The 27,620-nt window shown below is 42.1% G+C and overlaps 1 protein-coding gene across 1 annotated transcript in view; it reads left to right on the top strand.

The window, feature by feature from the left end:
* The window catches only part of ACO1 (aconitase 1), a 1,039,508-nt gene that overhangs the window by 201,049 nt on the left and 810,839 nt on the right, over nt 1-27,620 (top strand). The window contains exon 3 of the mRNA XM_044061006.1: nt 19,562-19,730. Coding sequence (XP_043916941.1) covers nt 19,562-19,730 — 169 coding nt within the window. The remainder of the gene's footprint in view (nt 1-19,561; nt 19,731-27,620) is intronic.

Here is a 27,620-nt window from a genome sequence, read left to right as displayed (position 1 = left end):
TCCAAAAAACTCCCAGATGTTCCACCCAGTCTGCGAGACCAAGCAACCATAGAGATAGGAAGGTTGCTCGAAAACAGAGTCATCCAACCAGTCCCAGCAGACCAAATAAGATCCGGAACTTACTCAAGGTTCTTTTTAGTTCCCAAAGAAAACCGGGGACTGGAGGCCAATTTTAGACCTCAGCAAGTTAAATACCTTTGTGAAAAAGGAAAAGTTCCGGATGGTCACGCTTCAGTCAATCCTCCCTTTTCTGCAAAAGGGCGACTGGATGTGCTCTATAGATCTCAAAGACGCGTACTACCATATCAAAATGGCCAGGGCGTCCAGAGATCACTTGCGCTTCCGGCTGGGAGCCAGTCATTTCCAGTTTCGCGCTCTGCCCTTTGGTCTCACCTCAGCCCCCAGGGTGTTCACCAAGTGCATGGCAGTAGTAGCGTCTCACTTGAGATGAAAGGGATTCCGGGTGTTTCCTTATCTAGACGACTGGCTCCTTTCCGCCACCACCAAGTGTAGTCTTCTACAAGCCAGGGACTACACCATCAGTCTTTGCTCTTCACTAGGCATAACGGTGAATTTTGGAAAATCTGTCTTATCGCCGTCATAGTGTATCTTATTTATAGGAGCACAGCTAGACACTTCCCTGGCTCAAGTTACTTTCCCCCCCATCAAGAGTATCAGACCTCAGGCATCAAATTTCGCTCCTTCTTCACAACAACAGAGTCCCTGCACGACAAGTATTAAGAGTGCTAGGCTTGATGGCAGCATCCCTTCTTGTAGTTCCTTTAGGCAGGATGCACATGAGGATCCTTCAATGGATGCTATTTGCCCAGTGGTTGTATCTACAACTTCCACTGTCTCACGAAATCTTGATCACGAATTATTGCAAGAAGGATCTCTTGTGGTGGATACACAGTCAAGAGCTAACACTAGGACGACCCTTTGTATTACCCAGTCCTGTAGCAACTCTAACCACGGACGGTTCCCTGATAGGGTGGGGGGGATTCTTTCAGGGACAAACAGTCCAAGGTTAATGGTCCAACTTGGAGTACAATCTGCACATCAATGTTCTAGAGCTGAGGGCAGTGTTTCTAGCGTTGCAACACTTTCACAAGTCCTTACCTCGGGGAACAGTGACAGTTCAGACAGACAACGTGTCAGTGGTCTGGTACATAAACAAGCAAGGGGGAACCAGATCTTACCTGTTATGCAGAGAGGCCCTCAGAATTTGGCAATGGGCAAAGTCCACTGGACGCTTTCTGATAGCAATGCACATCCCGGGGACTTCCAACGTAATCGCGGACAGGATGAGCAGAGCCATCCTGTTCCCTCACGAGTGGTCCCTCAAACCTCAAGTGGCAGAAGAGATCTTCCACAGATGGGGCCAGCCTTGCTGCGACCTGTTTGCATCCCCTTTGAATGCCAAATGCAGAAGCTACTTTTGCCCTGTTACCCCCCCCCCCCCAGGGACGCACTGGTATACGATTGGCCCCCGGGTCTCCTTTACGCTTTTCCTCCTGTTCCACTAATTCCCAGGTTTTTGCAGAAAGCCAAATGTCTGGACAGGACCATAATACTGATAGCCCCATTCTGGCCTCGACAAATCTGTTTTCCTTTCCTTCAATCCCATGAAGTGGCGGAACCATGGATACTGGACCCGGAGCCAGATCTGTTGACACATTCGTCGGGAGTTCCTCACACCTTCCTCAAGTCCCTCAAACTGACAGCTTGGCTGCTCCGCTTCCCATCTTAGCCAGGTCAGAGTTACTATCTCCTGCAGTACAACAAATTATTGTATCTTCTCACAAACCATCTACAAGAAAATTGTACATCAGCAAATGGAACCGTTTTGTGCACTGGGCCTCCAAACAAGGTATAGATCCATTCGGGGCCCCAGTACACAAGATACTAGATTTCCTTACCTCACTTTTTCAAGAAGGAGCATCAACATCCACTATAAGGCTTCAACTGGCCGCTATATCCAATTTTCATATTGGCCGTAAGGATGGTTCTCTTATGTCCCACAGGCTTTGTAAAGCCTTCATGAAAGGTACTTTTCATTTCTGTCCCCCTTTTCGTAATCCAATAGCACCTTGGAATCTTAATCTCATGCTGTCACAACTCATGTTGCCCCCTTTTGAACCAGCAACCACAACTCCGTTAAAATTGCTTTCGTGGAAGAAAACACTTTTCCTGGTTGCCATCACTTCCGCCAGAAGAGTTTCAGAGTTACAGGCTCTATCTATCCGACCCCCGTACATGATTTTTCATCCGGATAGAGTAATCTTGCGCACCAATCCATCCTTCCTTCCGAAGGTTTGTTCGAGTTCAGAACATCAATCAATCTATTGAACTGCCTACCTTCTTTAAAAATCATTCCAATAAGCTGGAATACACATTGCACAAGTTGGACGTTCACAGACAACTAAGATTTTACTTACATAGGACAAAAGAGTACAGAAAGTCAGATCAACTATTTGTCTCATATGCTGACCAAAGAAAAGGACAGGCAGTAACGAAGGTTACCTTATCCAAATGGCTCTCAGATTGCATAAATTTCGTATATGCTGAATCCAAACAGCAACTCCCTTTCAAACCCAGAGCTCATTCTACAAGGGCAATTGCTACCTCTTCAGCCCATACCACTCGTTTGCCTTTAGATACCATTTGTGCAGCGGCAACTTGGGCAAAACCACATACCTTTATCGCCCACTACAAGCTAGACAAGAGCTCCAGGGACAGGGCGACGTTTGGTTCCACTGTACTCAGGAATGTTCTCCCTTGAGCCACCCGGGAAAAAGGAGCTAGGGACGCTACCCATGTGTAAGAACAAACGGCGAGATTGAATAATTTCACATTAAGAAGTTATGTCTTACCATAACGATCCATGTGAATTGTTCATCTCGCCTTTGTTCTTACATTCCCCCCCTCCATCCCCCGTCCTACGGTCTGGGAGAACGTTTTTCAATTAGATTCCTTTTCAGCCTTTTCTAGGTATGGTTGGCATGTTATTAACATCAGTAATGGCATCTTTTATCCTCTACCTGGCAGTAGGGTTCCAGACAATTTGTAGTATTTGTTCATAAGTGTTTTAGACACATTTCTAAGAGGGATTCTTCTGGTATAGCAAACTAGATCTGAGGGTTAGCACCGGAGGATCATGGGATATTACTGTGCCTCGAGCTTTCTCGAAGATGTGAGCTAGTGATGCGGCCGACTCCGAACCCGTGTGTAAGAACAAAGGCGAGATGAACAATTCACATGGATCGTTATGGTAAGACATAACTTCTTATTTTGGACATTTTTTTCCAGTAAGCAGTGAAACTGTATGAACCAATAATGACAAAAGTACCCATTTTAGAAATTTCAAAAATAAAAGGCCACTCAAACTGCTGTCATAGTAATCCACCAATATCCATACTGAACAATTACAGCCACTTTAACCACAGTAATGTGTACACAGTTAATAATTTTATCATAATCAGATGTGAAGTATTACATTTTGCTTTACACAGATGTACACAAGTCTTGCAAAGACAGCTTAATGACTTTTTTTATCTTTATCAAACTCAGCAGGTTTAGTCATTTTTGTTCACAAAAATCCCCCAAACCCAGCAGTTGCAGATATATTGTTGACTGCATCCTTCTTAGATGTCTGTAGCAAAAAATGACCAAAGTCACATTTCAGATTTGTTTCACAGAAACACAGTAGCCAAGGTATTCCAACTTAATTCATACGCATGCACTCTAGTCCTGCAATGTCAGATTAAATATGGTTTAAAAATGACCATATGATAGTCCCCCCCAAACCCGCCAACAGTTATAGCCACTGTATTGACTGTGTCGACCCCTTATTCATATGATTAAATAAATGATCATGTACTTTTATTGTTACATTGGATGAACTCTAGGTTTAAATAGGTAATCAGTCCCTTATACTCAACTTTGATCAGACTAGTTATCAAGTACAACTCCCCTTTTGGGATGTATTTCACTAAACATATCAAGTAATTAGAAAGACCCCAATGTTTCCTAACCAAAAATATTACCGGCCTAAAGTCCCTGAGCTGCCAAGAGAGTCTGGAAACTGTTCAGTGTCTTATAGACTTTTGAGGGGAGAGCTTTGTCTGTTTTAATGCACCATTAGAGACACTTTCCATGGACTTTTGCGTCTCTGCATGTCCAGTATCTTCCGATAATACATGATCCAAGGACTTAAATCTTCACCAACAGATTAATAAGCCATGGTGGAGGAACACTGGTATAATCCAGTTCCTCCCAAACATCTGGAAAAAAATTTCCCCTGCTTGTTAAGCAATGTGAATCACTATCTTTCTTTAAACATAAACTAGATGGCTGGATGAGCATCTACAAATATAGAGCATCTACAGATGTACTGTGGGTTTGACTGGTTTGGCCGTCCTTGGGATAAAGGAGGTTTGGTCTGAGGAAGGGTAATGGCAATGGCCTTGGAATATCTATGCATCTGTATATTGTGTTGCAGAGGAGTTGGACAAATAAGACTACCTTTGTTCTGATATCACTTAAAATGGTGCCCTTAAGCCAGGTGTCACACCAGAGGTTGCAGGCAAGTTTTTCATCCATCATCTTTGTTTTACATGCATAAATACATGCTAAGTCTTGCAATTTATTTTATTAAAACTGTGTATAACAAAGTAGTTGATCTTTGCTGTCTTTCTTCACCCGTTATCTTATAGCATCACATCGTTCTTCCTTCCTTTTCAAAGCACAGGGATATCCTGGAAGGCTGAGATCAGATTCTGGGCATCCTTGGTTATCCTTGTTATGTAAGCAGTAGTTTAAACAAAAATATACCTATGAAGAAGTTGCCTAATCATATCTTTAGCATTTAGAGAAGCTTCATCTGAGGCAAGTCTTAAAGGTTTGCTGCTTTTAGCTGCAGGAAGGTGGGCAGAATAATTGCTCATTTGTAGGACTCGTTGCAGTTGAATGCAGAGGATTATGGTGTAAGCTGTTGAAGTTTTGCTTCTCTGTCTTTATTTGCCTGCATTACGACTCTGAGCAAGTCACTTAACTAGGAAATACTTCAAGGATTCTTCTGAAAAGAAACACTCGTGTCTGTTTGGTTTAAGTATTTTATCAAATAATAATTTCATAAATTGATGTTGCAGCTTCAGTTTGGAAAGTTATGAAGTTGATCAACAACAGGTTTAGCTATCTGCATATAGTGCCTGGCATTCATCCAAGACTGTGGCAGTTGTCTTAAAATTGTACAGTCTGGGTTCTTGTACTGTATTAGACATTTGTCATTCTGAAATCTTTCAAATTCTTAGCTTTAGAATGGATGTTCTGGATGCCTTCAATTACTGTGCTCACTTGTTTCCTCATGTCTCACAAATATAAGGTCTGTTGTCATATCTCCCACCACTGGATGCTCATCGGCAAAAAAATTAACCAGTGACATTCCTTGGCAGAAAGTAAAAATCAAATTCATAAACTTTAACCTAACTAAACCTTGTAGAGCAAATGGTATTCTAGGGTTCTTTATAAACTTAAATGGAAGGAAGTTCATATTTAGTGTTCTCAGAACTTCTCAGCAGGTTCAGGATTACCTCATGGGGGAAATGGGGAGATTTTTTTTGATTTGTTTGGAGCTGCATTTGCAGCTAATCACAGTTAACTGTATTTTTTGCCTCTGCGAAAAGCATGATGTAGACTCCTGTCCCCATTGTTCAAGGATAATCCACTATCACCCTTTTTTTCTCTCTCAGGAGTTTGCCAAAAAAGGGGCTTGAATGTGGTTTGAGGTTGCTGTAGTATCATCAAAAAGCAAAGCCAGCACCATGTAAGCCCATCCAACCTTCTTTTATTGTGGCAACACCATCAAATTCAGACCGGTTTCAGCAATCTTGCCTTCTTCAGTGATGAATGCAAAAGCAGAAATCACCAGTACTTTTATACCATAGTTGAGCATCATTACATCATCAAATAACATTTAAAGCAGCACCAACTTAATTTGTCAGAACTGTAGTCATACACCTATATTACATGTGGTCATTAAGCCCTGGAGAGAAACCCTCAAGTTTAATGATCCAACCCTTCCTTTTATTTAATATTGCATGCCATCCCAATTTGTTTTTCCTGTCCCCCCCAAACTCTATCAATAACCATTAAGTGAAACTTAGCATTATTATGTTTGTGTATGTTTATACAAGGCATTTATAATGAGTTTTTTTACAACCATCACTAAGGTGTTCCGATATACGAACACGCATGGTTCTCAAGGTCTGGCCAACATAAAAAGCAACACATGAACAAATCACTAAATATACCAACTAATCTGACCCACAATTCGCAAAAAAATCTGATGTCATAAACTCTACTAGCATTCTTACTAGAAAACTGTTTTGTTTTTAACATGTTTACACAATGAACAATGCCCACATGAGAATGACCCAAAAACTTTTTCACCAGTTAAAGTACATTGTTGTCCTATATTTTGTCACCTCATTTATTGTGGTTGAAATGAGAACCTAGCGTTCGTCCTCTTCTATATGAAAATTGGCATTTTGGCATAAGTAAACTAGACAGTTCCTCATTCGCTAGCAAGATATTTCATTATTATTAATAACCACCCTAAGAGTATTAATATCCCTACCATATGTAGTGACAAACCTAATGGCATTCTCATCCTTCTGCTTTTTGTCATGATATTTCACCGTTTCAGACCTATTTCAACTTGCTACCCATATTTTGGCTGACTCAGTGTTATTAGGTTGGTACCCCCTAACCAAAAACCTTTCAGTAAGGTCATCCTCAAAAAATTGATAGCTATCTGGACAATAGATAATTCGTTTAACCCTTAGAAATTGATACTTTGGTATATTTTCTATAATATGGCGGGGATGTAAACTAGTAGCAAATAAATTATTATACTGTGGGTGTTTGCGATATATTTTGGATGCCAACGTATTATTAATATTTCTTGTAGCTGTCACATACATTTTGTATCTGCTGTGTATCCACATTCAATGTAAATTCTATTTCCCACTTATTTTCGTTCAAATATTGAATGAACTCCAACAAATATTCTTCACCACCACGCCAAATAAACCAACAGTCGTCAAGAAATCTTCTCCAGATGTCTGTCTCAGACAAAACAAATATTATGCAAATTGTCATGCATAATCAAATCCTCTAGGTAGCCCATAAACAAATTGGCATATATGGGGGCAGAAGATACCCCCATTGCTGTTCCCTGAACCTGCCAATAACAATCCCCTTGGAAATGTATAACATTTTTTGTTCACACATGTTCCACCATGCACAATAACAAGGTGTTAAAACCTGGTGGGTAAATATTGGCTTTCTCTAACCAATATTTGACTATTTCTAATCCATCCCAATGCGGAAAACTCGTATATAATGCTGTCACATCTAATGTGCACAGTAGCCAGTGTGGTTCCAACTGGGAATTCTTTATAATGGTCAAGAATTCCATCGTGTCTTAAATTCTAGATCTAACTACCTATAATAATGACTGCAGATGTTCTGTCTAAGAATGCTGATAATGATTCTGTTAAAGATCCTGTACTGGATACTATCGGCCTGCCAGGTGGTTTCTCAAAATTTTTGTGAATCTTGGGCAACAAATAAAGGATTTGCTTCTGAGGGTCATCCACTATTAGATATTGTTTAGTCTATGATTAGATAATTCCCTCATCACATGCCAAATCCAAAAAAAGTTTCAATCTCTTTCTTGAAACGAAAGGTAGGGTCAGGTGGCATGAGCATATAATGTATCGCATCCCTTAGCTGTCTGAGCTTCTGATCTATAATCTTCAGTGTCCATAACCACTACCACCCTACCTTTATCTGCTGGAATAATGACAATGTTTGTATTGTTCTTTAAATTTTTGAATGCCTGTTCTTCAGCTGTCAAATTTGGTTCAGTATCTTAGCTTCAAAATTCTTAAATTGTAAATCTTTTATAACTGATTCCTGGAATATTGATACATGTTTATCCATAGGGGGCATGAATTTTGACTTTCGAAAACAAAAGTCAGTAGATTTTTGAGCCCTGTTATTAGGACTAAAATATAATTTTAAATTAAGTATTTGACAAAATGCCAACAAGTCATCCACCACACTATCTTCATTAACAAAAAAGCCAGGTATATATTTGAGCCCTTTATTAAGCAATTGTTCTTCCGCTTTTGTTAATTTTACAGAAGAAATATTCTGAACCTTATACACCGTATTTATCGATGTTCCAAAGTCTGTAACAACATTTGTACATTGTTGGTTTGTTATGCTTTCTACCTCCTCTGTGTCGTCTGGACCGAAAGGGTAGTCCATACCTCTTTGCTTCTCTGAACTGGGTGTGACCCCTGAGTAGGTACTTGTTCAACATCTGTGGCTGAAGAATCATCTCCTGAGGTGCTACTATATTCTGTACCAGACTTTTTAAGAATTGACCTGGGTCTTTTTCTTTTTGTTCTATGTTACCCCCTCCTTCAGAAAACTTTACACTCTCTTCATGAGGTCAAAAGGTTTCCCTCACTCATAATCTTTAATACCTTGATTGAACTTTTGAATTTTTTTGTTTTTTCAAGGATTTCTCTAATGCTAACAAATCCCTAGTCAATTTGGTTAGACACTCCTGATATCAGGCTTGTCCCTCATATTGTTTTAAATCCTCACACACCTGTTGTACATCTGCACAATTCTTGTCAATCATCCGTTCATAATAAGACAAAATATTGACAAATGTCATTGATGCATCCTGCTGTGCTTGTGCCCATTCCTGAGTCAATATGTCATCTGCCACACTCGTATACAGTGCTATCCGAACCCTAAGGCCCCTAGGTGTTATATTATTTGCATGATATGCTCTAAACAGTTGCAAATGCCACACGTTGGTACGTAAAATGGTCATACCCTTACTTAGTTTACTAAATAGCTCCCCACATTGGTCAACCATATGGTGAACACCTTCATCACCCTTGCACTGCCCAGGCCTATCTAACCCAAACACATGCAAGTCATGCTTAGCAGACAAGCTTTGCAATATAGTGACTAGATCCATCTTCAAGATTGATGTCAATATTCTTCACCCAACTTAATTATGTTTGTACATCAATTATTCCACCTTCTCTACTATATCAAAATGTCACCAGTCCACAAACTGATGAACTCAATAATCAGATGAAACAATTGACATACCAGTATTTTGATTTATACACACATTATTCAGACTCTGTTATAAGATCATACTCATACTACACTTCCTTATTGTATTATTAATCAGGCTGTGTGTATTTTACATAAACAGTACACTTAGATACTGGTAACCAACTTTGGTCAGTAGACCAAAGCCAATCTAATATAGCATACAAAACTGTTTGAGATTTCCAGACATTTTCATCTAACAGTCAACCCCTATAACAGTTGTCTTGGTACAATTATTTTATGCCATTCAAAAGTTATTTCAAACACATTGTATATGTCAGTAGACCAAATCCATATAACCCATCTAATATGGCATACAACAGACTGTAATTTCCAGCCGTTGTTTTCACCCAACAGTCAACCCCTATAACAGTTGTATTAATAGTTATTTGCTGCCACTCCAAAATCATTTCAAACACATTGTATATGTCAATAGACCAAAGCCGTATGGCCCATCTAATATAGCATACAAAAAACTGTTTGTGATTTTCAGTCGTTATTTTCATCCAACAGTCATCCCTTGTAACAGTTATATTGGTAGTTAGTTTATACCACTCAAAAATTATTTCAGACACAATGTATATGTCTTACATAAACAATCTTTATCCAAATTTGGTCATTAAATCAAGCTTATATAGCCCATCTACATCCCCTCCACACCACAACCTTTCAAAAAATTTTTGCTTGGGGGAGAAAAAGGCATCTGTTGAGCTTAAATAAGTGTCCAAATATCTGAATAATGTTGACACTGGGCTCATCTTCTAAGTACCATCAGCCGTTATGTTCATTCAACAATCTCCCCTACAACAGTTATATTGGTACAGTTTCATGCCACTCAAAAGTTGTACATATCTTACATGAACAATACAATTAAATACTGCTTATCCAAATTCGGTCAATAGACAACAACAATTCACAGACAAAAAAATGAAATGCCATTAATATTCTAGTCCCAACTCGGACCAGTCTTTTCAGCTCGTCGTCTTAGTATCTTCAGCCGTTGATTTCATATTTGGTTTATCCAACAGGTGACCATTTTGATGAAGCTGTTATGTATCCCTATAAACAAAATTCAAAAACTGTTTCCAGCAACCAAGTTTTCAAAAGACTAAATTAGATCTTGCAAATGCACATTGAGTATAAACCCAAAACATATGGTCAGTTCCTAAATAAAAATCACAAGCCCTAAAGTTGTTTGTAAGGTTCGGTAATGTTATAAACTGCAATTCTTTTATCCGTTGTCACTAACTGATACCTTATGATGAAATGTATAGCTGAAACATGCCATACATACTCATTCTAAAGAACTCCCATACAATGACATGTTGGGAACATTTCTTGTAATACTGATAATGAGACCAACATGCGTGTCCCTAGGCCTAACAAACATGACACTTTGGTCTACTTAACTACTCAAACGGCCCTTATTTTATTCACTGGTCATCCACTTGTTATCAAAAACAAGTATGTGATATCAGTAGATGAAATTTAACCACTATCTAGTACCAAACTGACAGTACTTACAAATTTTTAGTGTCCTGTACCAAAAAACAGTCCCGGACATTAGGTGAGCTTATTCCAAGTCATCACAGCGTACAGAAAACATGTTCAGAAAACTTCTTATAGTGTTGACAACAATGATGTGTCTCTAGGCCCAACAAAGACGACCCTTTGGTCCACTTGACTTTCCTGCCACACAGGCACTTAATATATTCACCGGTCATCTGCTTGTTGCTAAAAACAAGTATGTGATGTCAGTAAACGAAGTTTGACCAGTTATCTCGTACCAAACTGACGCTACTTACATATGTTTAATGTCCCGTACTAAATAAAAAATAGTCCTGGACATTTAGTAAGCTTGCTCCAAGTTGTCACAGCAATAAAGTCCTCTGATGAAGGCCAAATACAATGGATACATGGTCACAGTGGTTTAACAACGAAAAAACCCGTCTGTCTGATGATCCAACATCGGCAAAATCAAACTGTTATTTGCAAACTACACATCCCCCCATAAACGACCCTTTGGTCCTACTCTCTACTTCATGATAACTTCACTGCTCTCGGCTGTGTTGGTACCAACCACCAGACCATTCTTCGTGGAAGCAAAAACATCAGAGAACACAAATATTTGGCCAGCTCATAATCCCACACATCAACGACAGGGAGCTACAGCCCCAAACAATTAGCGTGCATATATCAACCTTCAAAACAGACAATTCGTCAACCTGTATTTCAAAGCCAATGTCCTTCTTGGAGCCAAGGAACAGATGTAATGTAAAATAAGGGTGGCACATCAGATATTGATTTCAAATCAGTCCCAACTAAAAAAACAATTTCCACCATGGTGATTCAGCCACCGATGCTCACAAACCACTTACTCAGAGGCCTACAGCAAGGAAAGGCAACAGTCACATTCAAAAACACCCCCCCCCCACATTAAAGCTGATTCACAGGCCCAAAATACATAAGTATACATCAAAAAGCAAAGCCAGCACCATGTAAGCTCATTCAACCTTCTTTTATTGTGGCAACACCATCAAATTCAGACCGGTTTCAGCAACCTTGCCCTCTTCAGTGATAAATGCAAAAGCAGAAATCACCGGTACTTATATATATAGTACTTCTAATAAAAAGAAGGGTTGTATTATTGAACTTGGGGGTTTGTTCTCTCCAGGGCTTAATGACCATATGTAATATATATGTATGACTACAGTTCTGACAAATAAAGTTGGTGTTGCTTTAAATGTTATTTGATGATGTAATGATGATTAGCTATGGTACAAGTACTGGTGATTTTGGCTTTTGCATTTATCACTGAAGAAGGCTAGGTTGCCAAAACCGGTCTGAATTAGATGGTATTGCCACAATAAAAGAAGGTTGGATGAGCCTACATGGTGCTGGCTTTGCTTTTTGATATATACTTATGAATTTTAGGCCTCTGCATCAGCCTTAACGTGTGGGAGAGTGGTGTTTTTGAATGTGCTATAGTATCAACCAAGACATCCAGGAGCTGTCCTCCAAAAAAAAATTCAACAAAACGTGAAAGGAAACCAACGACATCCCTGACAATTTATGGTTTTCATGGTCCAGTGACTCTACAAACTGAGACATTTTGAACAGCCCCCAGCTACGGAATCGGATGTGGCTGAGTCCTCAAGCATGACCACTCTGTAGGCTACCACACCACTGGTCTAGCATGTCCTACCAGACTGACATTCCCTCTCTCTAGCATGTCTTCTGGACTGACAGTCCTAATTTACCTTTGGTTGGGGAGCATTTTGCCACTAAGGCCTGCATTTTAATTTTGAAGTAGAAGGCAGGATCCCTAGAATTTACATTCATGAAAAGGTTACAAGGGACTCTGGGCAATGCTTTAACCAACCCCCCTGTCTGTGCTTCTTCTTTAGATACTGTTTTGTGTCGTGCTTGAAATCTAGGAATCTGTAGCCAGTATGCCATTAATGTCAGGAATTCTAAAAAGAAAAGTGTGGATCCCCCTGAAGTAGAATCCAATTCCTCTGATTCTGAGGCTAATGAACTAGCCTCTGTTGTCAGGTTCCTGACAGCCATGGCCATACGGCCATTCAGTATACTTGAATACTGAAGATAGCTTCTTGTCCTCTGCCTCTCCACCAGACAAATTTTTCCTTTGGGGATACTCTGTTCATGGAATGAAAAAACTTTCACTGTGAAGCCCCACAAAGATATAGATAATTTACAGGTCTCCCTTAATCCAGACCCCTAGCTTTAACTTTGGTGCTGCAAGTTGAGGGAATATCTTTGATAAGGCATCCCTAGTGCTTTACTCCCTTTCTCCTACTTCTAGGAAACCCGACAAGTTATGTAAGGACAAGGGTCATATGTACATTTTGATCCAGGGGTGATCTGTCTGGATCCTAGCAAGGGAGTAGTTTTAGCTGCAACCAGGAATCGCATCCCAAATGATGGAGAGTAGAGATGTAGACAGATCTGTGGAAAATGTGCATGCAGCTGCTACCCTGGCTTTTAGAGCTTTAAACTGCCAGTCCCACATCAACACCTGCACATAATAACTGAAGCAGTTGTTCAACCTCTATGATCTCTGTTACCAAGTTGCCAAACGAAATGTAGCAGTGATACTACGGATGCATCTTACAGGGCAGCACTAATGGGGGTCAGTTATTAAAAGGCATGCCTGGTTGAGGACCCCCCCCCCCCCATCACCAGATAATATGATACCAGGCGTCCATTATGGAAGGATTTCTTCTTTGGACCTTCTGATCAAAAGAGTCAAAAGATGTACATGAAACTGGGGAAGGGTAGAACTGTCAAGCAGATTTTTTTTCAAACCTTTGTGTTTAGGCACAGCAGGAGGAATTTCTCAGCCAAGTCTGGGCTCTCTAACTCCAAACAGAAAGCCACCGGATGTTGCAATGGGGGCGATAAAAGGAAAACAGAGAAGAGTGACAAGCTTAACAAAGAGAACCTTGGATGCCCTGGCTAAGACCCTGAGGGGGTCGACCATGACTCAGCCTGGATACCTCTCCTCCTTTCCTTCCAAAACATAGAGGAAACATACCTGCCTTTATGAGGAACTGGGTGGTTGTTACTCAAGAATAGTGGGTGCTGAACTTCCCAAAGGAAGAAGGAGACTGTCTGTACTTTCCAGAAAAATCCAAGGTTCAGAGATAACCCTCAGGTTTCATGATATCAGATTTGTAACTTGGGACAGGATCCTTAGAAAAAAATCCATTTGGGGAAGGGAAGGAAGGCTTGGGAGTTTGGAGACGGATTGTAGATCTTTCCCATTTAAACACATTCCTGAAATTCAAAATGCTTACCTTGCAAATCATATTATCTCTGCTTCTGTAAGGAGTATTTATGGCAGACCTTAGTTTGAGAGACATCTCCATATCCTAGTAAGCAAAAACAGACTATTTTATATGATTTGCAGCAGAGAGAGATAATTACCATTTCACAGTTTTGCCCTTTGGCTTGTCTGCTATGCCCATAGTATTCAGGAAATGTCTAGCACCAGTGTTAGCCTTTTCCAGGATAAAGGGCATCCAAATTTTTCATTAACTTAGATTGTTGTCTTATCCCAGCGGAGTTCTACCAGGAAATCTTGAATGTCTTGTACTTCATCTTTAATTGGTTTGCAGAACTAGGACTGGCCTAAAAACAGGAGAATTCTCCATAATTCCATCCTAGACTGTGACCTTACTGAGAGCAAGGCTGGACACTGCTCAGGTCAGGGCTTTCCTCCTCCAAGATAATAACTTTGTTTTCCAAATTCTTCCAAAAAAAAAAAAAATCACAGTACAAGAGTGCCTGAGATTGTTAGGTCTCCTTGCAGCATGCATTTTGACGGTACTGTGGGTACACCTCCACCTGAGGAAGTTAAAATGGTACTTAAGTGGAGCCAACACCTCCACCATTTGAAACCCTTATTCCCTTACTGCCATACCATAAAGGTATCTGATGCTGGACCCAGAATATTGTCTCTCTAACAAAAGAATGCTCTCATGGAACAAACATACCATGACACTGACAACAGATTCCTCACATATGGCTTTTAGATTCCATAATGGGAGTCTCCAGGTCAGAAGGACTTTGGTAAAACAGAATGAGGAGAAAATGCATCAGCATTGAGGAAATGCCTACATTTATTTGGCACTTTGAACCTTCTTCCTGCCATGCCGTAGCAGTCCTACAGGTATGAACAGATAACATCGCAGTAGTATGATACATAAACAGGGAAGCCATCTGCTGTGCAGGTACACCATAAAAGCAGGAGAAATATTTCTGAAAGCCACATACACGCTTACAGATCAGAATATGATAAAATAAAAGCTGAGCAGATTGTATGTAAATCCTCATGAATTGGATGTCACACAGAGAAACAGTCTTGCATTTAATCAGCAGATGGGATGTGGCAGAGATGCACCTTTTTGACTCCAGTTTGACCAGGTAGCTGAAGTAGTTTTGCTCTATGCTAGCAGCTCCAAGAGCCTGGATTTGACATACCTGTTTCGGTACGTGTTACTTACCATACCCTTGATCCTCAGGATTTTGACCAAAGTTGAGGAGGAGAGGCCAAAAATGGTCCTTATAGCTCCTGTGTAGCCAAGACAGCACTAGTTTCCTCCTCTGTGCAGCTTGGCAAGAGGATGACTCGAGGTACTGCCTGAGGGTGTGGATCTAACCCCAAACAATGGGACCCTGCTTACATTCCAGTGTGTACCCACATAGGTTGGCAGCCCGGATTATTTTACAGTAATCCCAGCCAGGCCCTGGATTATTTTACAGTAATCCCAGACATGCACAAATATATTTAGAGGGTGTGCTAAGCGTTAGGAAGCCCAGTACAAGAAAGTTATACCCAGCAAAATGGAAAATGTTGTTCTGGTATTGCTGCAGGAACCTTGACCTCAGAAAAGGTATGGTGGCAGAGATTCTGGAATACCTGTAAGATCTATCTAAATCGGGTTTTTAGCGTACACATCAATAAACATTCATGCCTCTGCTGTGTCTTCTTGTCTGCCTACAGATGCCCCACTATACTCTAGATTTTCAGTCAAACAAGATCCTAAGGGGAGTAATTCATCTTGGTCCATCCAAGAGACAAATGGGTCCACCATGGCACTTTAACATTTAGACAAATTGACCTTGCCCCCCCTCCCCATTTGAACCAACTACCTCATGCCATATCCAGATTCTTTGTTTGAAAACACTATTCTTGGTGGCGTTCACCTCCTCTAGGCTTGCCCCATAATTGCAAGCATTAATGTGCAGAGAGACCTACTTTGTGTTCCATCAAAATAGAATGGCATTCTGTACTAATCCTTGTTTTGTAGTAAAAATAGTTTATTGAATTCACCATGAATCAAACCATTCAGATCAGTATTTTTACCCTAGGCTATAGAATTCAGGAGAGAGAACACCTGCATTCCTTTGATGTGCAGAGACGGCTGTGATTTGTTTCCATAGAACAAAATCATTCAGGAACACAAACCATTTGTCTGTTTTTGCACAAGGGAAGGAGGATAAACCAGCAAACAAGCAAAGTCTTTTCAAGTGGCTGGGAAACAACATTTCTTTTGGTTGTCAGCACTATGAGAAACAAATACCAGTCCACATTAGAGCACACTGCATTAGAACTACAGCTGTCACTGCAACATTCCCTACGGCGCTTCCACCTAAGCCATTTTAGAAGCAGTAACCTGGTGTTCTGTATACACATTTCTCCCCAAACATTACAGATTACGGGCTGCATCTAGAATAAACGTAACTTTTGCCTGCTGTCCTGCAAGGACTGATCTCCAAGTAGTGCATCCACTTTTCTTCCTCACACTGCTTTGGGAATGTTTGCAAGAGTGAAGTCTACAAAAGTGAATCCTACAGTGAACACAGTACAGTTCAGTTAGGAACTTAACAAAAATATAGATATCTCAGTAGTTTCACAGTTGCAGTCCAAGCTTCCTCTCACCATCCCCTGTCTTACTCCTGTATTTCCTGGGCTTAAGGTGGATATCCTAGCTGCTGAACCTCACCTTTTTGTCAAACTAGGCTCATATCCCTGTTTTTATGAGCTCTTCTCCTTTGAGGTTCTGAATTGGAGCACCTCGGGGTAGACCTTATCTGGTGTTGGAACTACCTTCCACCATTCTCTCGGAATGTTAACTTGGTTTCTGCCAGTGCAAGAAAGATCCAAAGATGCCATACTGGTGCACCTTTTGTACTGCCAATGGCCTTGTGCTTGAAGGAGGTTGTCTGCTGAAACCCTGGGGGGGGGCTTTTGAAGACTGACTGGTTGTAGGATATCCTAAGTGTAAAGACTGCAACAGTGAAACTGCTCATCTGCATGCATGATAAATTCCTGACAGAACTGCACTTGTGCATCTAAAAAAAAGTGTGGGTGAAAAAGAAATGCAGTCTATCTAGAAACCCGCTGAATCGTTAAAATATATTGCAGAAAGTCTTCACCCCTGCAACCTCAATTGTGGAGGGCAATTTTCCCACTCCTTTTACTTTTACACTAACTCCAGAATTACTGTTCATTGAAGTTCGAGGAATTCTGTAATGCATTACAGTGTGAGACTTGTATATCCAACATATTTTTACTTTGTTTGTCTGTTCCAGTGACTAAATTCTCAGAATTTTAGGAAGAACCCACCAAAGACTGTTTGTGCTGCAGGTTTATCTTGCTAGTGAATGTAGATTACAAATTATATGGATACAAAGACTAAAGATCCTTATGTTTAAACTAATTCACTGAAACCGATGGAATTTCATAGTTGATCACACTGCTTTTAATAAACCTTCCTGGGCTACCTTGCTAATGGCCTCATTTGTTAATCCAGTAGACCTACACTAGCTGTCATGATAAGATGTGATAACATCCATTGGGCATATTTTATGTCATCTGAGCATTTAGCATTTCATAACAGTTCACAAGGCTCTGGTTCTGATGCTGTGAAGTTTGAACGCACCTTGACCCATCATGTTTCTACACATGCATGTAGGAAACTGGGCTGTCCCTCACATCTTTCTTTGCAGCTGGAATTAAACAAGCAACCCTGATAATAGCAAGACACATGCATCTCACCTGTCAAGATACTAGTTTGGTTATGTTACATCTCCTGAACTTTTTTTGTCACATGCCTGGACAACTTTTGCAGCCTTTTCATAGTTTCTCTTTCATTCATCAAGCTAAAACATGGTTGTTATATTTGAGTTTTACATCATCAAGCCTTCAAAATGCATGCCCTTGAAGTGGCACAACTGAAATGGACTTTTTTTTTTCTTCAGCTCCATTTTTGTCTCTAATATGAAAATTTCTGCCTTGACTGTTGTATTTTTTCACTTCTGTCCAATCACCATGAAACATCTTAAATCTCCACTTGGACACCTCCTACTACTTATTTATATCAGTCAGTTTATTAGACCTATAGTCTCTGGGCTTCTATCATAGGCCCCCTGCTATGACCTTTGTTCCCACCTGTCCTTGTCATTTATTCCAGTCTCCCAGTAACCACTTACCTGTTCACATTAAGGCATTGTACAACCTAATGGTGGAGAAGATACTGCTATAGCATTAGGGGCTTTTATGTATAGCCTTATAGTTTCTAAGAGATTTTCAAATTTTGCCTACATTTGTCCAATGTGTTGGGCTGTTAGCTGTCATGCCTCTGTGCCTCTGCACTGCAAGTATCACCACATAACCTCCCAGTCTTTTCCAGTGTGCATTAATATTCAAGTGACAGCCTTGCTGACTTAAGCTTCCACTTTTGAGTCATGTCCTCAAAGTTGGACCCCACCCCACCCAGAGATGATAGCAACTGCTATCAATATGCAGTCACTGTTCCATTTTACCTTAATTTTTTTTTTTCATCTTTTCAAGTTTCATCCTTGCTTCTTCAATGTCCATATACTTTTTGTTGTTTCATATGAATGTTTGGGGGCATCCTCCTTGAATTTCCTTATGCAGTTATGCTTCTTGATGTTCCTTAAAGGAGCAGTGTTCCTTCTGTAATATACTTCCTCGTCTGAAAAAGGAAACCATACTGGTTCTGATGCCTCTGAAGTGCTTAAATTCACTTTGAACATAATGTTTCATAAGTCTGTAGTTTGGTGCTGCTATGCTCCCACCCTAGACAGACACACACACACTTTTCTCAATGCCTCATACTTGCTAAGTAAACCTAGTGTGATTAGATGAATGTTCCTGTGATTTTCAGCCAATGTGAAATTAATAAGGCAAACTTTGATAAACCCATGGGCATATTTTGCCTTTAAGATGCAGCGTAGAAAGGGTATGCATTCATAATGATATGACATAGCTGCACCAAAACAAAGATTTCTTTGAGGTTTTGCTGAAAAGTGGATTTAACATCATTACAACTGTACACAATGATGCTGTTAGTACAGTTTCTCTTCACTGCATGTTGATTTTGACTGAAGTGCTTTTTTTTGTATTGCAGCTTAACTTTAGCTTTTTGTAATTTTTTTCTCTGAATATTTTTCATTGTTCTGTTTTTTCCTTTCATTTTTTTCTGTTAAGTTGCTTATAGTCTAGAGCTATATAACATGTAGTAAATTGTGTATCAAGTCCTTCAATGTTGCATTGCTTTTATTAGTGACTGTCTGTAAACATGTTCATGGTGGGTGAATGCACCTTCATCTGAATCTTTCTGGTTCCATTTGAAAACTGGCATCTATTCAAGGCAAGCTTGCCAAAACAAAAAAATTTTGTGATGGAGCCATACATTGAATTGTCATACTTTCACATATAACTTGCTCTGACAAGGAAGTGCCATAATAACTCTTCTCGAGTCTGATTGATAGTATTTTTGTATTTATTGTTTTACAGACCACTTGCCATTTTCAGTTAGAGTTCTTTTGGAATCTGCTATCAGAAACTGCGATGAATTTTTGGTGAAGAAACAGGATGTGGAGAACATTTTGAACTGGAAAGTTACTCAGCATGAAAATGTTGAAGTCCCTTTCAAGCCTGCCCGAGTTATTCTACAAGACTTTACGTAAGTTGTTATCTCTCATATCTCATTTTCTAACTAGAAAATAAGTAGACTAAATGCAAGAGCAGGCAGCACAAATGGTACAGTGGTTACCATTGTCGCCCACCTCACAGCAAGAGGTTCTCCGGTTGGATTCTCGGCTGGGGTGCCTTCTGTGTGGAGTCTGCATGTCATCCCTGTGTTCATGTGGGTTTCCTCTGGGTGCTCTGGTTTCCTCCCACACTCCAAAGACGTGCAGTAAGTGGATTGGACACTAAATTGGCTCTAGGTGTGGGTGTGTGGGTGTGTACGTGTGGTATGCCCTCTGAGGAGGGTTGGGTGCCAAACTAGCCACTTGCCCGACGTAAGACTGTAACCACTACAGAAACAATGTGTGCCTGAAGGGGCGCTCATTGCCTGATGTGCTGAATGGAATATATGGAACTGAGAGAGAGAGAAAACAAATGCAAGAGCATTGTTTTTCTAATGCTATGTTCAAAGTATGGCTTACATAATACCATGTGAGCAATGTGTACAGACAACACAATGAAATAGTGTTTAAGCTATTCTATGTCGTAAAAAACTGTTGTCTTGATTCTTGTACGTTTTATAAGCTGCAGTATTAATTTACTGCAGGGTTGAGCAGTATAGTGAAAAAGAATATGATACAAGTGCTATTTAGGAAGCATACCATGGAGGACTATGGGGAAATTTACTGAGCTGGTGAGTTGGCAGTATGTATCCAGGATACAGTGAGGTGCTTGACAGATGAATAATATGCAAGGTACCTACTAAGAGTATTTGTCCTGAATTAATTTGCTAGTGTCACTGCAGCAGGACAGTGTGTACAGTGTTACAGTACATATGCAGGATTTTTCTTACTTTTAGCAGAACAATAAGTAGACTGTTTATTAAAAAATGGTTGCACAAACAGCTTCACACTGTCCATGAGGTAGATCTGGCACATGTGTGAGACATAGAAATAACAGTAGAACCTATGAAGTGTGGAGTATCACTACTATTACTTATAGTCCTTTGGTTCATGCCCAGTTTGCACTGAAGTAGATGATACATTTACTAAACTGCTCCGTTTTTTTTTTTATTGTGCAGTGTAATTAGGTCAAAGACTTACTCACTTAGCTTTAGCCGCATCAGGAATCAGCTGTACCCCTCATTGCACTCTAAGAGCAGAGTAGCAGAGTTTGTCCATATTATCCTGATAACCTGTTCCTTAAACGTATGATCTGAAGTAGTTTACTTCATTTGATCTTCAACCTGTGGGTACTGGATCTGTATCGGATCCGAGACTGCAGTTTCACTAGCATTTGCTCCAAGATCCTCCCCTTACCAATAATACACCTCCACTATCTTCCAACCCCCAGATCTCGTTTGCCGTGGCTTGCCATAAGCATCGTGATCCTGAGCTCAGAGTCTGTAAGTTGGGTAGTTTTGAGATTTTAGTGGTTTTCTAAATTTTTTTCAGTGTAGCTTGTTAGTATAGGTTCCCTCTCTTCCTTCCCTCGCTGGTGCGGCGTGTTTTAGGGTTTTTGTGTAGTTTTAATCAGTTGGTTAGTGTGTTGTTGTCTCCCTGCCCCCCCCCCCCTCAGCATTCTACATACCTTCTGAGAGTGTGACGAGTGGGTTTGTGTAGGAAATAGTTTTTCTTTTTATAATATATATTGTGTGTTAGACTTTATAAGTATTTTTTGTGTGAGACATGGCTGATCCCAAGCTGGTCTTCAAGAGGTGCAATGAGTCTGGCCACAAATTGTCACCTGCTGATGGCCACACTCTTTGCTTTGTGTTTGGGTGTAGCCCATTTAAGCACTGATTGTGCTCTTTGTGTAGGTTTCAACCCGCGCGCCATCAAGGATAGACTGGGCAAGTTGGCCTTGAAAGGCCTTCTACCTACTACGGAGGCAGCTGCTTCCTCTACTACTTCGGTCACAGCGGTTGCTATGGCCTCCTCTCTTTCCTATCTTGTTCTTCCTTCTCCTCCCTCCCGGGCTGGGACTCACCCTCCCACTTCTAAGCCTGCGGAAGCGGAGTGCAAAAAAGACAGAGATAAGGAGAGAGAGCACCGATCTGAAAAGCGCAAGAGGTCCCCGGACCTTTCAGCATCAGAAACTCCCGCCAAGAGTCAGTCTAGTCTCCGTGACTCCCCTCTGCTCAAATCTCTCAGATTTTCCCTGGAGCCAGAGGAGCTAACAACCAGCATATAGGGCCTCTGTTCCTCGACCCACCAGGTTGGAGTCCATGGCCTCGTCGCGGTCCACCCGAAATCTTTCCGAAGTCGACATGGATAAAATTATGAGGTTCATTCGTACACATATCCAGATGGGAGTCTTGCCAGCCGCCTCTCCCTCTGGATGGGCAAGCTCGCTTCCTTTCTTCACGCCAATTTCTCCTTCTCCAATCTGACCACCGGGTTCGGAGTACATGGCTCCAAGGATGGGCCTTAGTCAGAGGGTCGGCGCCGACAGTACCTGTCTCCTCGATGCCGGTAGCTGCCTGGAGTGTGTCTGATCTGACCAGTTCGGATCCGAGTGGCTCTCCGAGCCAAAGCCTGGATGTCTGATCTGAGGGAGTGGAACTCTTTTTTCCCCATTGGCTCTGACATTGTTGGGCCAAGCCCCCCCTCCCCGTGTGGAGCTCTGTCCACTTCGGGCCCAGCTCCAATTCTCGAGTTGGATCCAGAGAGAGCAGTGTCCTTATTGGTGACTCAGGAGGCACGTTCTCCCTTGGTGTTTGACATGGTAGAAAGGGTTCTCTCCACTGGATCTAGATCCTTGACTATTTCTTCAGACTCCAGATCCTTGACTATTTCTTCAGACTCCTCCCCGACTCTTTCGGCTTTGTCTACGAATCCCATCATTTTACCAGAGGGATAGCCCATGCTCGAGCCCCAGGCGGTTCCCCCCGAGGAACAAGTGGCTTGCAAGTCCCCCCCCCCCCCCCCCCCCCGGAGAGCCCCAACGGAGATGTGCCTCGCAAGCATACGTGTAAGAGGAGGCACTTGGACTCTCCAGAGTCCCTCACCGAGGACACGGATTTGGATGATGGGGAAGGTTCCCCCAGATCACCTCCCGAGGATGTCTCCTTTGGAGACATCATGGCAATCCTACGCCAGCGTGGAGGTGGTCCACCTTCAAACCTTCCTCTGACGAATCCATGTTCCTGGAGGCTTTCGGCATGGACCAGTCTATTTTCTGGGTGTCCCCTCCCGCAGATCCCCTGATGGACCTGGTCACCTCGCAGGCTGGGAAGGAGCCGAACACCATGGAACCAATCCCAAAATGACCAGACAAAAGCCCTCCCTTTGACAGACCAGCATGGAACAAAGAGTCACCTGTAGACACCATCGTGGTAGCAGCAGCCACCAAAAAGGAACAAGCCCAGGCGAGTTCCTCAGTTCATCCCCCTGACCGAGATTCCAGGATGATGGACCGCTTAGGGAAATCGGTTTATGCGTCAGCGACCTTTTCCATCAGGGCGCTGAACTTACCTGGCCCATGTTACTAGACTACAGCGTGACCTGGTAAAAGAACTGGCTGAGTCTCCCCCCTAAGTCCATGTCGCAGGACAGAGGCACTGTCTCCGTGAGGATGGCCACTTTAAAAGCAGTTTCCGACATGTCCATGTGACTCCTTTCACATGCTATTGAAGAAGCGGCTAGGGCAGTTGGGTGTGGAGTGTCCATGAGGCATAACGCATGGCTCAGATTATGTCAGTTCTTGGAACCTTTCAAGGCATTTTTTGCCAATGCCCCTCATAACGGTTCTATCCTTTTTGGTAAGACCACCAAAGACACCTTGGTCCACAGTGAGAAAGATGGGAAGACACCATCTGCTGTCTGAATCCACATCTTGAACCCCCAAAGATCCTTTTTCCGGAATCAGTGAGGGCAAAAAGAAGATGTGGTTCCTGAAGTCTCAGCATTCCTGGGACACTCTTCCCCTAGAGGTAAAGGGGGACAGGATAGATGCCGGCCCAGAGACAGAGGGGGGTCCGAGGAATTTTTGGTCTCGAACCATTCTCTGACAGGCCCGCACAGCAACCCTGAATGGTTGCCTGACTGCTCTACTCTGGAGGCAGTTGGGGGTCGATTCATGACAGAGTCTGTAACATCAGACTGCTGGGTGCTTCAGATTATATCCAGAGGATACTCTGTCCCATTTGTGGTTCCTCCAAAACCTCTCCAACACCTCCCGGACATACCACCCACACAAAGGGAGGCAGCAGCACTGGAAACTTCCAAGCTGCTAGAGAAACGAGCCATCGAACCCATTCCCCCAGATCAGTCCGGATCGGGCATCTACTCCAGGTTCTTTTTGGTGCCAAAGAAAACAGGAGACTTAAGGCCCATTCTGGACCTATCTACCCTGAAGCGGTCAGTTGCCAAAGAAAAGTTCCAGATGGTCACCTTACAGTCCATCATGCCATACCTGCAAGAGAGCGACTGGATGTGCTCGTTAGACCTCTCAGATGTCTAGGATCACATAAAGATGCACAGAAGCTCCAGGAGGTTCCTGTGCTTCCAGCTAGGAATCTATCATTACCAATTTCGAGTCCTACCCCTTGGTCTCACCACAGCCCCCATGTTTTTCACCAAAGTGATGGCAGTAGTAGAGGCTCACCGGAGGCTTCAGGAGATTCAGGTCTACCCGTACCTGGATGATTGGCTCCGCACTGCCCCCACCAAGTGTCTACTTTGCCAAACCAGGGATTATTTCCTAAAGCTTGCACTCCACTAGGGAATTAGTCAATGCATCCAAATCTTTTCTGAATCCTGTCCAGGTGATAGACTACATAGGGGCACGGATAGACACACTACAGTCCAAAATCTTCCTGATCACGGAGAGAGTTCGAAACCTAAGGGTGCATGTTTCCCTCATCTACAGTTATCACCTTCCCTCGGCAGAATTGGTTTTTTGAGCCCTAGGTTCTATGGTAGCGACCATAAAGTTTCTTCCATGCGCCCAGTTACACATGCGAGCACTACAGTGGACTCTACTGGTGCAATGGTCCCTGTTGGATCCTCCATTATCGCATCTAGTACACCTCAGTCGAGCTTGCAGGTCGTCCCTTCTTTGGTGGATGTATTCTCCGGAAATTCTGGAGGGACTACCTTTTGTTCCAGCGCCTGTCCAAGCCACAGTTACCACAGATGCCTCCCAACTTGGGTGGGGGGGCATTGTTCGGGCAGGACAGTCCAAGGCGTCTGTGGTCTCCTATCGAGACCAGTTTGCGTATAAAAATTTTGGGGATTAGGGTGGTCCTTTTCATTGCAGGCTCTTTATGCCTTTCTTCCTCTGGGAACCATTGCAGTTCAATCAAACAACATGCCAGTGGTTTGGTATGCCAACAAACTAGGAGGGACCAGATATTACCCCCTTTGTCGTGAGGCTGTGAGAGTTTGGGAATGGGTGATCTCCACCAATCACTTTCTGATAGCAATGCACATTCCAGGATGGTTCCAACTTCCTAGCGGACAGGTTGACGGACTATACCAATGCCTTATGAGTGGTCTCTGAATCCTTCAGTAGCGGAGCAGATCTTTCTGGAGTGGGGTCAGCTTTGCAGTGATCTCTACCCATCTCCTTCGAATGCGAAGTGCAGCAAGTTCTTTGCTCTGAACTCCCAGCCGGGGGAGTCCCCCAGAGACACTTTAGCTCATGCTTGGCCTCCCAGTCTTCTGTATGCTTACCCTCCAAGTGCCTCTTATTCCGAGGTTTCTACAGAAAGCTTGCTGACTGAGGAGCAAAGTGATCCTCATTGACCCATTTAACCTCGCCAGGCATGGTTTCCCTTCCTTTGGTCTCATCTTCTGGCTCCATCTTGGATCCCATTCAGGATCTTATTTCACACCCCTTGGGGGTTCCTCATCCGAGCTTGGACAGTTTGAAGCTCACGGCTTGGCTGCACCAGTTCCCCTAATCGCTAGGACTCCTGGATTATCCTCTTCAGTCAGGTCTATTCTGGTGGCAGCTCATAAATCATAAGTCTTCCATCAGGAAGGTTTACCATAGCAAATGGAAACTTTTTTCCTTTTGGGCTTCTCAAAGGAGTTTCGACCCTTTCACGGCTCCTGTTTCAGCTATTAATTTTTTTTTAGCAAATATTTTTCAACAAGGAGTAAGCTCTTCTGCTATCAAAGTTCAACTAGCTGCCATCTCTCATTCATGTGGGCGAGAATTCTGCTTCTCTAGCCTCTTCCAGACTGTGTAAAGCTTTTATTAAAGGTTCTTTCCTCTGGTCAAAGATCCTGTTCCCCCGTGGGACCTTACTATGGTTCTTCAAGCTTTGGTCGCTCCTTCATTTGAACCTGCAGCAACCATGGATCAAGTTTTTGTCTTGGAAAACTGTGTTTCTAGTGGCTGTCACCTCTGCTAAAAGGGTTTCAGAACTGTAAGTATTGTCTATTAAAGTTCCATACATGATTTTCCATAAGGACAGGGTTTCCCTTCGTACCAGTCCTTTCTTTCTTCCCAAGGTAGCATCACAAGTTAACATAAATCAGACCATTAACTTACCCGTTTTCTTTCCAAATTTTGCTAACAAAATGGAATACAGACTCCACTTTTTGGATGTTCATAGACCGTTATGATTTTATTTACATAGGACTAGAACCTTTCGTAAATCTGATCAGTTGTTTGTGTCCTTATCTAAACCCTTTTTGAGTAAAACCATCTCTAAGGTCACTATCGCTAGGAGGTGGATCTCCTGAATCCTTCAGGTCTATAAGGTAAGGGTTTGTCTCCTCCGGGTCAGGTGATGGCTCTTTCGACTAGGTCAGTGGCTACTTCTGTGGCCTTTTGGTCGAGAGTTTAATTGGATGGTATTGTTCTGCAGCTACTTGGTCCTCATCTCATACCTTTATTTCTCACTATAAATTGGATTTGATTTCTAGAAGGAGAGCTTCCTTTGGTTCCGCGTTGCTCTGGAATATCCTTCCATGAGGGCCACCCAGGAGTTTAGTAGCTGGGGACTCTGTCCCACAGGTTGAAGATCAAATGAAGTAAACTACTTCAGATAAGTTATGTACTCACCATAATATTCCATCTGAGTAGTTCTACTTCATTTGTCTTCAACTGTCCCTCCCTCCTTCCCCCTGGCCTTACCATATGGACAGCCTGTTTGGCTGAAGTTTTAGGTGCGCAAGGTGTTTTTTCAGGTTGGGTTTTCAGTATAAGTGGCAACAAATTCGATCTGGGGGTTGGAAGGTAGTGGAGGTGTGTTATGGGTAAGGGGAGGAGCTTGGAGCTCTGAGCAGATGCTAGTGAAATTGCCGGCTCAGATCTAGTACCCCCAGGTTGAAGACAAATGAAGTAGAACTACTCAGATGGAATGTTATGGTGAGTACATAACTTCTTTATTCGGTTACTTCTAGAGGATGAGTGCTGTGTATAGTCTGTGTGCTGGAACCTAAAGGATTCTCATTCTGTTGTACTAGCCCTGCCTCTGTTCTGTGTAAGCTGCTATTGTAAATGTGCCTGTGAAACTCTGAGCTTTTCTCAGTGACATTTTTGTAATAAGTTTGAGGTGGAATAAGTTTCGAGCTTGGAGTAGCTGTAGTTGTACAGGACGTAGAGGTGGATTTTTACATTCTCATGAATCTTCCGTCTGTGCATCAATATCAGATGATGCTGTAACTCACTAGATGAAATGTCACAGTAGTTCTGTCCATGTTTTTCATGTTGATATTCTTGCTTATACTTGTGAGTTTCACAAGTACAATTGGTACATATTTTTTTAAAAAAAGTTGTTTGCCTACCTGCTGTTTTAGCCCGATGCTGATTTGATAGATTGGCATTTATTTTGGCCACCCTTATGTCACTGAACATTTTAAGGGTTAATTCAGTCTCCGTGATTAATTTTCTGGATAATACAGAAGGTTTATATATGTTTTATTCA

Source organism: Protopterus annectens, chromosome 2.part0 (genome assembly GCF_019279795.1).
Source record: "Protopterus annectens isolate FY-2018-M chromosome 2.part0, PAN1.0, whole genome shotgun sequence".
NCBI lineage: Eukaryota > Metazoa > Chordata > Ceratodontiformes > Protopteridae > Protopterus > Protopterus annectens.
This window is presented reverse-complemented; position numbering and strand designations above follow the sequence as displayed.